This window comes from Corvus moneduloides, chromosome 12 (genome assembly GCF_009650955.1).
Source record: "Corvus moneduloides isolate bCorMon1 chromosome 12, bCorMon1.pri, whole genome shotgun sequence".
Taxonomy (NCBI): domain Eukaryota; kingdom Metazoa; phylum Chordata; class Aves; order Passeriformes; family Corvidae; genus Corvus; species Corvus moneduloides.
The window spans coordinates 16322654-16339617 of NC_045487.1; the positions used below are offsets into that span (position 1 = coordinate 16322654).

Below are 16964 nucleotides of genomic sequence, written 5' to 3' on the forward strand. Positions count from 1 at the left end.
TATCTGTTGATCTTGCTTTCCCTTCCATCTCTTGCTGAATCTCTGTCATGGCAGTGAAGCGCATCACATCACATCTGGTTTGCAGTCATAACTTTATTTCCTTGGTAAGACTGTGGGAATTCTTCCCCCATGCATGTTACAGACAAGTCAGTATTTCACGGACCTCCAGCTACTTCTTGTTCTGCCTGAAAATCAGTTTGAATTCAGTAAGAGGCTACCATTGCATTCGTTTACATTCCTGATACCTACTGATCCTGTAATTCAGCAACAAAAAAAGCAGTCACAGTTGTCTAATCTACTAACTTAAGACTATCTAATAAGGAAAAAAAAGCATTTATGGAAGTGCAAATTAATGGCTACATTGGATTTCATTTCAATTGGTACATAACGACCTGGAAAACACAGAGAAAAAGATTTCCAATGGCTAGAATATCATGTTGGCACCAAGTAGCTGGATTTTCAAAAGGGCTCAATTACTGAGTGTTGAACGCTGTTGGACCTTGGGTCTTGGGTCTGAATGTACTCCTTAAAACCTGGTCATGAGTTCCCTTGAAAGTCTTGCTTTGACTGCACAAGATGTTTGATTTAAGGTGTTGACCTTTCCTTACTGAATGAGAATATATATATTCTGTGGGTTTGAAGAGGGACCGAAGGGAGAATTACTTCCAAAAATAGTCTGTACTTGTGCAGCCTTTAAAAATGAAAAATAGAGCTTTTAGGAGTAATGGTTAACAATGTGCCCTCATTACTCACTTTTAAATTGCTTTTCTTGGCACAAACATTTTGATGCTGGAATCCCTATTCCATGAAAAAGAAAGCTGAAGATGTTTTCTTTGTTATTTAACAGTCTCTGATCTCAGGAGTTCCATGTTCATTCCAGGATTCCGCAATGTAATCTGGGCTGATCCCGAGAACTCAGCTGGATTCTCCACAAGAACCATCCACTATCAGGGTTGTTCTTATTGCCAGTCTCAAGATGATAAATGCTTTCTTACAGGATCACCCAGAAAGTGTTTTTTAAAAAACGAGATTTTATGTGATAAGTTTACACCTGGTGGGGAAACTGCATGAAGTGGCTCACGTTCTTTATAATAGGTACCCCAGCAAAACAGCCTATGAATACATAGTCCTGTGCCAGTTAAACAAGTTCTGGAATTTGTGGTGGATTTTCAGTTTGACTGTAGCTGTAGGGATATGCTGAGATACTGACTTATTTCAGACAAGTCAGAGGTTAAGAAGCCATACAGACTTTTAATCATGTACAAATAAAGTAACAAAAATTTTTACCCCAACCTTAGCAAATGCTGGTAGATTTTGAAAGAAAGTTGGATATGTTTGGGGCCTTTTTGCTGCTCTATTTCAACTCAGGAGTAAATGAGAGAATTCAGAATTTTACAAGTACATTAAGTGTTGGAAAATGAATTTAAATACAACACATTACAGATGCCTTGAGTAGTTAGATGTTATGCAGCTTTTGGGCTGTATTACACAGCAGAGATCCAAATTTTATCCTGTGGCCTCTAAGTACAATAGTAGAAAAAAGGTGCCCTTTTTGAATCCTCAAGGAAAGTCCTAGGAAAAAATGGCCTTCACAGGGATGCATAAGCTGGCAAAAATACTACAACAATTAAATACCGGCAATTGCGAATTTATTGCATAATTTAAGAAAATCTCGCACATTTAATAGATAAGGAATAGGAATTATCCTCCAAGCAGCAATATATTTAAATATTTAAATAAAAAGAGAGAAACAGCTATTTATGACGTGAAGGGAAATCTCTGTTGGGAGATTCAGACCAGCCAAAAGCAGCCAGTGTGTTTTACTTCATTTTCAAATGTCAGGTGTTAAATTGGGAACATTTGCACATGGTAGTCTGGCCCCACTTTTCTGTTCCACTGGGGTGTGCTGCCCTTCCCATGGGAGAGGTGAGTGAGTGGGAATGCTGTGCCAGAAAGGGGCTCCTGTCTCCCTCGCAGGGCTTTCAGGCAGCGGCTGTAAATGGCAGTGTGTCTGAGCCTGCAGGAGACAAGGCTTAGCAAGGCTTCACACAGCAGAGTGTGATCTAGTCCCAGGTTGCTTTATTCTATGGGAATGTTCCAAATAACATCTAATACTTAATCATAATTGAGACATTTAGAGGCAAACATGTCTAGACTAACTGATGTTTTAAACCAGCTACCCCCCTTTTTTCCAGCAGTGTATCACTGTGGACTGCATGTATTTAAATAATTAACATCAGATTTTTGTTTCATTCAGCACTCTTAACCCATAGGTAAAACTCTTGGCCACAGATCCATCCAATTAAACTCTATAAAGGATGATTGCTGTTTTCACAGGAGCTCACATAGTCCCAAAGTTCCTCTTAAACTTTAGAACTGAGAGGATCCCTACACCTCATATTGGAAAGGGTTACCATGCAGCAGTATTTTGTAATTAAAGTACAGAAATAAAAGGTGAAATCCAGCCACCCAGACATCAGGCTGAAATAATACGCCAAAATATGATATAATGTAGGCCAAAACGTAATATATATCCCTGTACATGATGAGAGTACTCACTAAACATTTTTAGCATCTGAATAGAAAATAAATTAACAGAGAAAACTTGTGTTTTAGTAAAGAGTGAGTTCAATGCAGGAGAGGGATACTGTTAACTCGCCACTCTGTGTGGGAGGGGTTACTAAGCAAAACTCTGTGTTGATAATCCAAAACATGGCCGTGGTCTTTTGTGTATGTAATTATGGGATCAGGAATTCACAAATGTATCTCTTGGCAGTGCGGCAAACTTCATCCACCCACTTGCCTTGGGATGACTGAGACAAAAAGACACAGTTTTCACGCTTGCCCCCGTTGGGCTGGGCACGGTCCCAGTTGAAGTACTGCAGAGCCATGCCATTGACATCAACAAACCTCCCTTCACTGACCATGTCAGTGACACCCAGCCAGAACTCGGACACTTGGGGCACGCTTTGCTTGCTGTAATCTCGAAGAATGTTCGTTTCATCGTTATTCCTCGGGATAGCCAGTGTCCCACCCTTGGCTATGCAGTCTTCATTGGCTTCATGGAAATGTTTGGTGCCTTCTGACATGAGGTAGCACTTCTTAAGGGCTTTGGTCCCACGAAGGCACACTGTGAACAGATATGATTTTGCACGTTCAGTACAAGTGGGGGGTGGAGCTTTCAGTAATGGTTCCTCAAGTGATAATTTTCCAAAAGCATGTTGAAACTTGAGCAAACAAGTCCCTCAGCAAGCAAAAGGCTCTTGACTCCACAGAGTGGGTCTGAAAGTAGGAGTAAGATCAGACTTACCTGCTGATGCTCCAGTTCATGTAGGAGCCTGTGTGCAGCCAGCACGTCAGCGTGCCTTTGGGAAGGGACTGCTAAAATATAGCCCACGCCTGTTGTCAGTGCCCCTTTTACCAAATAGTCCTGCTTTCAAGCATGTTTTACCTTATTTCACCAGTCTCGAAACTGATGGAATGGATGAGGTATGGATATTTGTATTGTTGCCAGATAGAAGCTGGTCATCAGGAAATCTGTATTGGCTTTATAGTCGAGACAGATGTAAATGTCTTTTAATATTTGTGATATTTAAGTAAAGCAAATTTTTACCCCTTATCTAAGCTCAGTTTCCAGCAAGCAAAGGCAGGACAGAAAACTGTTGTGTTAAATGTGTCTTGCTGACCAGGAAAATATTGATTTGAAATTCATAATACAAATCTCTGTGTGATTAATAAAAGTGTAATTCTACCTGCAGAAGATTGCATATTCACATCCATAGGCATTAATTTATTTTCCAGCAAAGTCTCTTCCTTCAAACTCTAAATTCAAATGAGGTAAAGTGACTTAAATCTATAAGTGCTTTTAAAAAGTGCACACTTATTACTGACCTTACAGGACAATCTGGACCCAATCTTCTAAACATTTGAATTTATAAATCTGTTTCCTTTTACTTCTGGGGAAGTCTTGATGTAAAGTCCAAATAGACCAGAGGGTTAATTTGGCAGCTACTCTCTCTGTCTCTGGAATTGCCTTGCAGAGCTGCTGCTGGGGTTGTTCCAGCCTGAGGTCTGTGGGGACAGGAGCACTGGAAGGAATCCTTAAACTTTGCCTTACAGATTTCCTAATGCAGATTTGTGAAAAACAGATTCTCCCAAGAAAAACAGTGATAACAAGAGAACCCTCCTTGGTGGAATGTTCCTTGTGAGCTGAGGAAGGTATCAAAGGCCTTGAATATACTCCTGTGACAATTATTTTTAGAATCCTGCATGTTATTAATTGCAGATTATTTCATTTTTTGCTTAAGCTCATCTTGTACTTATGTACATCTTCTGTCCTGATGTTTTCTATAATCTAATTCCTGTCATCTGTTCTTGTAAAAAAATAATTATGTCTCTGATCAACAGGATATGGAAGTCACTTTGGACCACATCCTATGTCTCAAGTTTTTAGTATTTCCAGTTGTAGTATTCACTGCATTCCTTAGCTGCATTTTCAGTCATAATTTTCTATTAAGGTTTAACCTTAAAATTTTAACCCTTCCAAAGGTCAAAGAGAAGTAATGAACATATTTATTAAATGTGGAAGGCTTTAACACATTAATATTTATGAGAAAGATCAGAGAGACTTTACTTCAGCAATGATAAGGTCTGGATGTCTTTAGGGAGAAAGTATGTGCTGCAAAATGGTATGTGGCAGCATTTCACATTTCACTCTATGTAGAAAGGAGACCCAGAAAGTTCAAGCAAAAGAAGAAACCAGATTTTTAAGGTGTGTCCTGGAAATGTCCATAAGCTGAAAATGGAGCTCCTTTTTTCAATTATCACATTAACAAAGACAGAGCTAGGGCGTGATAGGTGTCTTTTTGCCAGATTTGGATTCCAGTTGAACGGTGTGGGTTATAAATTTAGAGTAAAGCTCAAAATAAATTTTGAGGAGAGAAAGTCTCCCAGTTCTGGTTTCATTTCTAAGCCACTGCATGCTTCCTCTCAAGCTCCTTCTGGAAGCAACACAAAAATTACTTTTAAATAAGAGTTACTTGTCTAGCACAGGCTCCCTCTTTTAAGAAACTTCTAAAGCCTTCTTATAAGACATTTGAAATAAAAATATTTTGTAAAGCCCCAAAAGCTAAATGTAACCCAAGACAGAAAACTGGACAACCCAGATATTTCCATCCCTAAGGAAAATATGTTCTGTTTCATGAGAATGATGTAATTTCCTCTTGTACATGTTTAAATGCCAGATTTTGTGTCAACAGCTGTGAAAAAGCACAACTGTCTAGTAGGTGCATGTGTATTTACCCTTCTTATTTTGTTAGGAAATTTCCATCTGGTTATTTAAATACTTAAAGGACTCTGCACATTGGTCCAGGATATTTCTGAACTCAGAGTGGATATAACTTTGAAGTTTTATGGCAACATTCTCATTTGAATATGTGCTCGTATCAAAGCTGGGCACTTAACTCACTGACCACATAAACTCTTAGACCCAGGAACCCTCAATGTGCTGCCTTTGATGATACAAAACTCAGAGCTTGAAGTTGTGCATAGCAAAGACAAAAGTAGTTCTTGCACCAGGTTAGCTCTTGCTCTCAGTGAAGAATCACTACTCATTCCCCATTAGCTGAGATCTGATTTTACTTGAATGCTTCCTTCAACACTTGTCTGTCTGGTACAGCTCTGGCACACCATGGCTTTATGGAGCTGTACTCCTCAGTCATAAAATCCCGTTAAAGAGAGGGATGGGAGTGAAGAAGAGAGGCAGTGAGAATTTTCGGAAGCCACTGACCGGTATAAACTGCTTTACCTGTCTGGAGTGCTTGTATTTCCTTCAGAGCATTTACTTCTCGCCACAGTTTGTCAATCTGGGTCTTCAGGTCATCTTTTTCTTACACAAAAGGAATATACAGAAATTAACAGATATGCACACACACAGACAAAATTAAAATTACATGTTAAAAGCTGTTTCAGAATATCATGGGTTGCTGCATTGCTGAGATGCATTTTGATTATTTTAAAATACTTGCCCTTAATGAAAACATGCCTCTAGGATTCCTATAAAAAACAGGAAGAACCCACCTTTACCTTTCATTCTCATATTTTATCATGGATTTTGCCCTAAAAACTGTTTGAAAATCATGGATTGTTGCAGCTAATAATTGTTTAGTGAGCTGGTATCTAATTTACAGAAAATGTCCCTTTTTCTTTTGAACCTGTACACTCTGGTGTATGGACGTGACATACAAAAAACAACAGGACATAAGTTGTGTTCTTCAAAGAAATGTTATTTCTGTGAGCATGAAAGTTTCACACAACTCTTGTTTTAGCACAGGGAGGAACAACAAATAAAACACAACTTGACAGTCTGAATGTTGCAGATGTGCTTTTTGAGCTGCAATCTCCACTTCCCAGGATTAGCCTTCCTCTCTGCCTCAGTATAGAGAGGGCCTGGGGACTTGAGTCATGCAAATTCACTCTGAATCAGCATTTTGTAGCATTTACAAAAGCACCAAGAATATGGTGGGACAGGAAAAGAAGCTAATTTGTACATAACTCCATTTTTGTGTCCTCTTTTTTGTTTTGTTTTGGTTTGGTTTTTTTGGGTTTTTTTAATCAACGTAATGTCTTTCAGGGTTTCCTGCTTCCCCAAGGCAGAATTCCCAGTTCTCCAATCTGTTCTTCTCTGTGCTGGCACAAAAGATGTGTAGCAGCCTGTCCTTAGGACCCCAAGCTTGAAACCCTAGAGATTCCAGGGGAGAAGGGAGTGCTCCATGTTGGAGTGAAAGCTTCTCTGGACTCAAGCCCAGATGGAAGCCAAAGCACAGGCATTGAATTAAGACCTTTGGACAAGCTGAGATACACGAAGCTACACCAAAGTGAAATAGAAATATAGATTTTTAACTTCACTAGAAATATATGCTAAGTGCCTTAAACATTAAAAAGCTGTAGCAGAGATCTTAAACACAGTTCTTGCTGCAGCAGTGTTACCTTTTCACAGAATTTTTTACTTTAGACAAAATATAGATAGAATTATACTGTTCCCATTTTTTAGATCGAGTGTTCACATGAACAGTAAGAGCTGATAGAAACTGTACACACCAATCTGTGTAATACCTGTGTAACACTTGTGTAAGGCTTATGACTGTTAGAATTAGACCAGGATAGGTTAAGGAAAGGAAAACTAGAATAGTGTGTTAATTTCATTGGTCAGTTAATAAATATAATCCACACTTCTGTAAGAAAAATACATAGTGTATAGTGTATAGAGCATATAGAGTATATGGAGCATATAGAACATATAGAAGCAGCTGTTTTCTGCCTGCTGTTGCTGCTGCTGCTTGGCTTTATCATGTAACCCCCTTGAACTCTGCCTTCAAGAAAGCTGTGAGACTATGAAATAAAGAACTCAGCAGAACAGCAGCCTCCTCTGCTCTCTTACCCTGCTCCGAGAAGGAAAGGTACCCTGTCAAAAGCTCAACAGCTCCAGAGCAGCAAAATCTTCTTGCACAATGGCTTTATCAAAGCCACAGTTTTTTAATTGACTAGGAGTTCAAGTATTTGCCATTAGTGTAGCCTCCATCATACCCACTTTTATTAGAAATAAGTCTTTAAATTCAATACAGAGACATTTCTAAACAATATTCTGTGGTTTTGTATTTACTCTGCAAGCTTTGCTGTTGGAACTGATGCTTTATCTTTTCCTGCTAATTCTTTGATGTTGACCTGCTAGTTGGTTTGACTTGCTATTTCACAGTACTTTTCACATAGGTGGCATAATATTCCACAAATAGTAGACATTCATTGTGTTAAAATTAGGAAATGGTACAAAAATCTGAACAATAACTCTTGGAGACTGAATACTTCTGCTTGTTTCCCCCTTATATATTAATTTCCATTTTTCTGATCTTAGTCAATATAGCTACATAACTAAGAATGATCAGCCAGAGTCCTCTCTCAGCTGTAACCTGTGAGTTCTAAATAATGTTGACGGAGGTGAACAGCCATAACAGAGCAATGCATTTGCTGCTGTTATACAGCTCTATTTCCATAACTCATTCTGGCACCTTATTTGTGGCTTTGCTAACTCACATAAAAATATTTTAAACACACAGATAATATAGACTCAAGTGTGCTTTATAAATAAGCATTTCTGTAGTGTTAGTTTCTGGTTCATGCAATGCTATTTAAAGTACACAGTAAATTTGCATAGTTTGTATGTTTCTATCCCTCCTCCCAGTTCAGACCCAGTACCTTTCACTCTACGTTTGCTGTGCTTCCTGGCTTTGAGTTTGGAAGCCTGGCTGATGGTCTGATCCAGCAGTAGTAAGCTGATGAGTAGAAAAATCGTAAGTCCAGTTTGTGCCATGTCTCTTTGAAGGACCCTTAGTAGGATCTTGAAGAGATTCCCTTCAGCAGCTCTGAGAGCAGGTCCCACAGACCCATCTCAGCGGGGACTGCCTGAGGTCAGGTTTATAAAGTGTGGTGACAGGCTTGGCTGGACTCCTTGCTTACGAAATGTGTGTAATACTTTAGCTGGCTGTAGCATAAGACGCTCCCTTGTTCTCACATCCCGTCTGAAACTCCTGTTTCCATTCTGAGTTCAGCTGTACCAGTCCTGAACGCTGCACTGATTGCCTCACCTGTAAGTGCCACATCTCCTGTTCTAACACTGACGCCAAAATGGATGGAAAGCCAGATGCTTGTGCACTGCCAGCTTTGAGGAGAGGTAGCCACAAGATTTCCACAAGTGTCAGAGGCTCACCCAGCATGGCTCTGCCCCAAGCTGGTTAAGTCATGACAGTGGCCATCACCTTCCACTGAAGCAAAACCAGGATGCCGCTCCCTCAGCAAATGCAAACACTGCAACTACAGACCCACACAGATGTTTATCTGTGTTTTATTTATCTATGTATTTACATTAAAATCACACTATGTGAGGAGTGCATTTATTGTTTTATGAAGAGTCAATAAATGCCTGATAGATATGACTGCATTTCTGGTTGAGAACAGCATCAGCAGGGTCTAGTCAGGGGAACAAAAGGTAGCTATGCTCTCCCAAAGGTTCCCAAGTCCTGACTGTAGGGTCAGTGGAAGAGTAAAACACAAGGTGCTTGAAGCAGGACAGTGTCTCCCTGGACTCTGGAGAACTTTCTGAGTTTGAATCTCTTTCATTTGCCCTTGGGCTCTGTGGACTTCTGTGGGGCTGCCATTAACTGGGATTGCTGTATGAAATAGAACCTCTCTCTGATTCTGGTGAACAAATGAAATTGTCACAAAAAGATTCCCATACATCACACTTTTTCTTTTTTCCTTTTCTTTTTCCCCCATTAAGAGAGGGTTTGTTTAAAATATTGACACCAAAGCCATTGCTGGGTGCTGGCTGGGGCAGTTCATGCCCTTCAGAGCTGTTCTTCCTGACATCCCTTTGCCGTCTCTGCCTTGATTACATTCTGCTCACATTGCTGACACTTTTTTTATCAGGACTTTAAGATCAGGAGACTTACTAGTTTATTAAAAGAAAGCTGGGATTTAGGAACATGCTGGTGTACTGCATGAATACTGACTGGCTTTTTCCAACCCCCACTAAGACACTTCAGTACTTACAGCACAAACCACACCTGCCCTGTCTGTTCTGGACACCTTTAAACAGCTCCCTGTATTCTCACAGTCTGTAACTAGCAGCTATCTCTTAATCATTAGCTAAGAAACTTCCCATAAATGCATCCTGATAGGATAAAACTTAGTTCCAGTGGTCCTGCTCCAAAATATTGAAGTATTAACATCCATTGTGTCAGGAAACCTCTGGATCAACGTTGCTCAGTCCTCAGAGCTATTTTGGAGCACAGCACACCAGACATGGCTGTTGTGGGTCCCACCCACCCAGAACTGCCCGAAAAATCTCACACAGCTGCAAATTTCAGTCCATGGTAAATGTGGAAAGGGCTGACATTCCAACTAACACACCAGGAACTGAAATCTGAGCTGGCAGAGAGGAAAGCAAGGAGCTTTGCAAGGGTCTAGTTCAGGATTTAATCTGTCCTTTAGAACAAGCCCTAAGCTCACTCTTGATCCATATTTTATTCCAGTGGTATTGGGGCATCAGTGTAAGTTAATTAAGGGCAGATGGCTGAATCAATAACTGCTTCCACTTAGTTTTTCAGTTGGTGCCTTCTCAGATCTTGTGGATTTGCACATGAAGCTGATCCTAAACCACTGCAGCTTTCAACCTGACAAATTAAACTGTGCTAATTTCAGGTTGCCTTGATAAGGGAGCTGCAAACCCCTGGAGCTGTTTCATGTGGAGCTTAACTGTCTCAGAGGCTTTGGGAGAGGCTGGGCCAGTAGCTGGGTCAACAAGCCTTTTAGTGTGTGTTCAAGGTCCCAGTACCAGAATGGATTTGTTCCTGCCCCAAGGAACTTGAGCTTGCTAACACAGGCTTCTTTTCTTCCTATGAAATGAGTCTGACAGAGAAAGATTTGTACTCTACTGAGGCAGCATACAAGTCACTAGAAAGGGAGGGATAAAGAAAACACAGATTTGGTATTCTGGCAGTTCTTGGCCAAGAGCGTGAGTGAAAAAACTGCTTTTTTGGAGTATGCCATGTAATGTCCTTTCAAGAACAGAGTTGAAATTCTGTTTTGAAAGCTTAATCCCCCTCATTCAGTAGTCTCTCTGACCATTTTGCCAGTCTGCAAGCAGCTCAGCTGGATTTCACTCCTTAAAAGTGCATCACAAAGCTGCCCTTGCAGCTGCTGGGATAGACCACAAGGAGATAGGGGCTAGAATTCCTCTGGAGTACCCAAATAACAGTTTCCACACTTATGACTAACCTATAGCAACTGAGGAAGCAGGTTTAACTTTTTGTATACGGTGTGTGGGAAGGAGAGCCAGAGAACAGTCAAAATATGCTGCTGAGAAGGCATAACCTCGCAGTGCTACTGAGGAAATGGTGCCACACAGGAGGCTCCCTGAAGTGAGTACCTGGGCTGTGTATGGGCTTGAAACAAGCATTATAATGTCATTTAGAGGTGGAATTTTTCTTTTACTGGCACAGTTACAGCAAGGTGATATAGCTCAGGGAGTGACTACTATTATATACTGATAGAAGTAATTTTTCCTGAAACAAGTTACTCCACTTTCTGTATCAGAATATACGATACAAGAATAAATATTCTCATATCTTTAGAGCTGCATCCAGACTCGGATGGAAGTGTGTTTTTTTTGTTTACAGCACTATAGTAGAACTTGTGCATACAGACAGAATTGTGTCTTGAAGTGCTTAGTTCACTTTGAGGCACTCCTGAAGTGCTCTGTCTGGTAAGAAACATCTTGCAAAAGCCAGAGCTGCTATGCTGCAGTGGCACCTGGGGTTTTGGCTCCCATCTTCCCACCTCATTTCATTTGCTTTCAGACAACCAGACCATTCAGAACACAAACATCCTTTGGTAAAAGGCTTTTTTCTGTTTCTCCACAGAGACTCTTCGAGGTAAAAACTGTTTTCTTCAGAGACAGTTCTACCTTTATATGCTCCTGTAAACTGGCTCAGGAAAAGTCTTCATACAGCTGTTTTTTCCTCTCCTTTCTCATCCATCCCTGGGTTTGTGGAAAGAACATGCAATGGGGCACAGAGTATGAGAAGCCAGTGTGAGATGAGGACTGGATGCTGAGCTCCTGAAATAGGTCTGGTTGCAGAAGTACAACAGCATTTGTAAAAAATGGCTTTAAAAAGATTTAGTGCTTCAGTCTGTTGGGAAGTGAACTGCTCCCAGCTGCCAGTAGATTGCCCGTGTTTTACTGAGCCCTACAGTCCCCTTGTGCTTCAGAGCTAGTTGTGCTGGGGGATGTTTGACCAAGTGGGAAATGGATGGGCTGTATTTGCTCCGGGGATCAGGGAAAACTCCATTTTTCTTGCAGAATTTCAGTTCTAGAAAGTTCAGCTCAGCTTTAGGAAAATAAAGCCATGAAGGTGAGTAATTATTTGCCCCTTCTACTGAGAGTATAAAGAGAAAATGAAAACTGATCAGAGCTGTTACCAGGCCAAGGAATTGCAATTGGGGCAACCTGAAGAGCCAGAATGGTCAATAAAAGTAGATAACACAAAGGTTAATAAAAGGTTTATCACCTCTGATATGTCCATTTTTATTACTGTCTTGGGTAAATGGGATCCACTGGTTGATTTTTGTTTTAATTTAATGTAGTAAATTTTGCAAACTCTCCTAGTCAAGGGTTATGTTGTGCTTGGAAAATTACTGTATGCTTGGTTTCTTTGGCCTTGAAAAGTCTTGCAAAGTCTTGCTTAAGGATTTGATCTCAGTCCAAAGAGGTATGAGGCAGAATCATGGCTGACATCCCAACACCAAAGTTATTTTGGGGAAATTTGTACAAGCAAACTGTGTTTAGAAAAGAGAAGGGCTAGCCTTATGGTATGTGAGGTTTTGTGAAACTTACTAATGATATTTTGGGGTTTTGCCATTGGTTCAAGTTTTTTCCTGTCATGCTAATTTGGTGTTTTGAAAGGAAATTTGCTGGGTACAAGAGATCTGCTCTAGCAGAATTAAAGGTGGTTCCAGGTTTATTGCAGAACCAGGCTGCCCACCAGTGACCTGCACTGAGTGTCAGTGAGTTTTGAAATGAGGGCATTCACATCTTCCTTAGATATGTGATTCTGCTCTCCCAAGAACATGCCTCTCCTTGGCACTGTGGGTTGATAATGATTGATCAATAAATCTGCTTCTCAGCATGGTGTTTTCCGGGTCTAAATGGAGCTGTTATTACCTACAGGTCCAGTGTTTTTCAATTCCCATGCTGTAAATACAAGCTTCAAAAAAAGAAGAAATTTGAGATATAATAATGTATGTGAACTGAAAAGATGAATCAGGACAGTGTTTTAAGCTTCTGGAATAAGTGCTTTTATCTCTTATTTTGGAGTTTTTGTCACAAAGCATCTCACAGCTGGGTCTCAGCAAGCAAAGAGGAGGGGAAATTATTTGCAAAATGCAGCAGAAAGACTTGTCTAACATCTATCACACATATTTAAGACAAATAGCATCATCTTGTCTGTGTGACCAAATCATCTCACCTGTATTCCTTTCATTCTCTTGTAATGGCACTGGATATGGATTATAGGTTGTAAAGCAGAGAAAACACGGCTTGTCAAAGCCAGAGAGACTCAGAATTCAGAAGAGATTCACCAAATCTATACAAAGCAATGTGAGAAAAGCCAATGAGCTCTTTTGGTTTCCTGTCCAATGCACTGACACTCTGGACTGACACAGGTCCTTTCTTATGGTGTTCAGGTATATCAAAGAAATTACAGAGTTGCCAAATTGTTTTTACTTCAGGCCTTTAGCTGCAAAGATAAGAAGGTGCACAGGGTTTTTCTGCCTGTCATTGCTTGGTTTTTTAGTCAGGAAATAGATACTTATTTAGAGATAAATGTTTTGCTGGATATGTGAAATGTGCATAGAGAGCAAACCACAATCCCTCTCAAAAAAGAGACCTTTTAAAGATCAGCTGACTCTGGCATCTCTAAAGATAAGGGGGTCTAGGAGAAAATTTAAATCAGTTTCTTTGCAGTCCAGGTGTAAATAGAAGAGTTGAATGGGGTCTTTTAAAATGCTACTCCTGTGGACTTGGCAAAGTTTCCATGTTGGAAATTCCTGGCAGCAGCTCAGCTCTTTCAGCCCTTGGGATATGTGTGAGAATGTATCTCTTTCTCTTTTGTAAACACAAATTACCTGTTGTGCTATTTTTTCTCCTGTAATGTGTGCTGACTTTTTACCTTCCTGGAAAAGACCTGAAGACATCCGAGCATTTAATTTCTCCTTTTAAATATTTCGGTTTTGATCATCATAGCCTCCCTATTATGAGGTTTCACAGCCTCACATTAACATGATCTCACCCGGTTCTGCTCATCCTTATGTGTGCCAGACCAACTGATTTGGACAAAGCCTTGGTTTAGGCACTGTGAAACTCTCCAGGCAGCCTGAGTTGCACATCCACAGGTTCACAGCAGGTTTCCAACAGTGCAGCTATGCACGCAGCCAGGAGGGCCAGGCAGAGCAGGGATTATGTTTTGAGATGTGTAGGTGTTTGTTGGATTTTACTAATCAGGATGGAAATTCAGACTTCTCAGGAGTATGATCATGTCTGCCTTTGGTGGCTGCACTTCACCAAGGGCTTGAAGGTTCTGCTCAAGGACTGCCTTGCCAAACCAAAACTTGAGTCACGGGAGCTGCAAGCAGCTGACCCTGCTTCACTGTGTTTTAGGAGCAGCACTGTCCCCATGCACAGGCATAATCAGCTCCTGTGCCAGGCCCCAGGCTTGGAAAACTTGGGATGTAGCCCAAATAAACCACCATTCTTTAAAATGTAAACAGAGTTTTCAGCTGCTTAGTCAAGAAAGAAAAAAAAAAACCTAAATGTAACTGCCTGGGAGATGTCTGCTTGTCTCTGCATGCAAACTCAAGCAGTGGGAATTAGCCCTGGCTTGCTGGGGGCTGGGGAAGGGGGAGGACAAATCCTGCACCATGCCCTACTTCCATGCTCTGTGCATATCCCTGCCCACGTGCTGGGATGGAAATGCAAACCACACATCAGCTACTGGACAATGCTCACACAAGGATGCTGAGAGTGGAAATGAAAAACTAACCCGTATAGGTGTTATTTTCACCAATGGCCCAGTATGTCCAGTCAGAAATAGCATTTGTCTCTGGGAGGGATGCCCACTGGGAAAGGTCCCTGGTGTAACATCCCCTCCCATCCAGCTCTCCTACCTTCCAGGCTGTGTTTGGGCACACACAGATATGCTGTTACTGTTGGATGTCTTTTCAATAGCTGCTCCTAGAATTTTACTGAACACAACACAGAAATCTGTGAGGACTTCTTAAAGTCTCAGTTGCCTTTTCCTGCAGAATTCTAGTGTGGGCAGAAAGAACCACGACAAGGCAGCACAGCATCCTCCTGCCGTGTGAGCTGCTGTCCTTAAGGACCTGGAACCCAGCAGGGGTGGGTGCTGAAGCCAGAAGAGCAAGGCCACCAGTGCAGATGAGCAAAATAGATACTTAACGTGTCTTTTGTGCTGTGTTCTGTAGCTTCTTTGCTGATAGCACTCAAGCTATCCAGCACAAAGCCAGCTTGTTAATGTCTGTATAAAATGCAGTCACTGCACATTCTAAGGTGCAGCCAGACCCTGGCTGAGGTACTGGCAGCGTTTGATGAGTAGGATTAGTCCATTCCAGAAATTGCAGGACATTCCAACCCCTGCCCTACATGTTTGGGAGAATCCTGGAGTGTTTAAAGGAAAGCTGAAGGAATCAGCAAGAAGGTGGCTGCAGTTATACCTGAAAGGGTGCACACGCCTGCATGTTAGGGAGATTTCATAAGGAGGGATTATGGGTCTGGACATAGCACCCTTCAGAACTGAAGGAATTCATGCTGTAACATTACCTGAAAGTGCCTGTTGGTCATGAAGAGTGGGACACAGATCCCTATTTCTCCTCGCCTTCTTTTCTGCCTGAAAAAGGAGATTCCTCTGGTAGAGTTGGGGAATGCCAAAGACACGTCCTCTCTGTGTGTGCTTGGGCTACATGTGACCCTCATGTCACACTCCTGGATCCCTGCCCATCTCCAAGGTGTTTCCAGCCCCGTACAGCATCCCCTCTCTGTGCCACACTCCTGTGAGCCAGGTGCAGTCAGAGGTCCTGAGCTGGGGGATGGACCAGCTGGGGATGTGCAAGAGGCAGGGCCACACTCCCTCACAGACTGTACAGTTTTCTGGGAAGCTCTTTCAAGAGGACCTGGAGACACAACAGGATTTGTACAAAATTGGTTTGTAATCAAGATTTGTATGTAAAGATGGAAAGACATTTGTGTGGTCTTCTGTATCCAACTACAAACAACTTAGATCCATTTAAAGCTGGAAACCTGGCCTGGACCTCAGTGCCAGCACATGGTGCCATGTATTTTCTGTGTATGTCTGTGGCATGACCTCACACATCAGGGATGAAGGGAATTCAGAGACTGCATTCAGACTTGCAGGTTTTAGAAACTGAAATTTTGATCCTCAGTGGCAACAAGAACAGCAGGAAAAAACAGGCTATTTATTCAAATATGTTCAAATAATACTTTCACATGGAAAATATTGTAGCATTTGCTGAGCAATTTAGGCACTGTGTAAATATAAACTTCTCAGAAATGTTCCTTATTCATTCTGTCATGCACATTCTTACTGCAGTTTATTCCCATTTCCAGCAGATGTCTTCAGTGCCCTAGGAATGATCAGGAGAGCTCTGATTTTATATTGCTTATCCAACAATTTGAAAGAGAAAAGAGCAGGTTTTCCTCTGCCTGTTTAATGCACAGGGTAAATCCCCTTTGTTGTACAGCCTCATACCGATTATACATTTTCTAGATGCTTCAGAAGAGCAGCTCCTGGAAGAGCAGCTGCAGATAGACACCCATCAGGTCAAACATGTCTGTACAGCTGGGTTTCAATGCTGTAAAAATGTTGTACTAAGGAATTGGGGATTGTTTGTCCTGCTTTTGTTAATATTGTTTCCTAAAATAATACAATGGGCTCTGCATGGAATAAATCAGCCTCATATAACAAGGTGACAAGTTACATCCCCAGCTGGTCCATCCCACAGCACAAACCCACAGCTCAGGTCCTCTGACTGCAAGGATTATCCATTTTATATCATTTACTTGCACCAGTGGCTCAAAAAACCCAGTATAAATCAAATCTGCATCCTCAAGAAAGATAAGTTGGTTTAGCAATGTGTATTTTAACATGGAGAGTTGAGCAAGGATTTAAAAAAGAATCCTGTGGGGTTTTTCCCCACCAAATAAGCTACAACAGGGACATAAATATTACTTGCTGAATTTTTAATGCTGTAGCTATGACTGAATTCATTTAGAGAACTAATCAGCTCGATGCTGTCCCTATCAAAGCCAGTGGGATGAG

The 16964-nt window shown here is 41.2% G+C and overlaps 2 protein-coding genes across 5 annotated transcripts in view; one reads left to right on the forward strand and one right to left on the reverse strand.

Moving 5' to 3' along the window:
- Nucleotides 1-16964, forward strand: part of TDRD12 (tudor domain containing 12) — a 57539-nt gene that overhangs the window by 30576 nt on the left and 9999 nt on the right. The window lies entirely within an intron of this gene.
- CLEC3A (C-type lectin domain family 3 member A) lies at nt 76-9907 on the reverse strand. Its single transcript, XM_032121660.1, has 3 exons — nt 8251-9907; nt 5807-5887; nt 76-3130 (listed from the first exon to the last, which is right to left on the reverse strand). The coding sequence occupies exons 1-3, from the start codon at nt 8363-8365 to the stop codon at nt 2739-2741; spliced, it is 588 nt and encodes a 195-aa protein (XP_031977551.1). The 5' UTR covers nt 8366-9907; the 3' UTR covers nt 76-2738.

Bases quoted from the DNA above. Each gene is read 5' to 3' on its own strand.
- CLEC3A (XM_032121660.1), bottom strand. From the start codon at position 8,365: ATGGCACAAACTGGACTTACGATTTTTCTACTCATCAGCTTACTACTG. The intron at 5,888-8,250 runs GTACTGGGTCTG...CTTTTGTGTAAG, and splicing joins CAGCAAACGTAGAGTGAAAG to AAAAAGATGACCTGAAGACC. The intron at 3,131-5,806 runs GTAAAGCAGTTT...ATCTGTTCACAG, and splicing joins AATACAAGCACTCCAGACAG to TGTGCCTTCGTGGGACCAAA.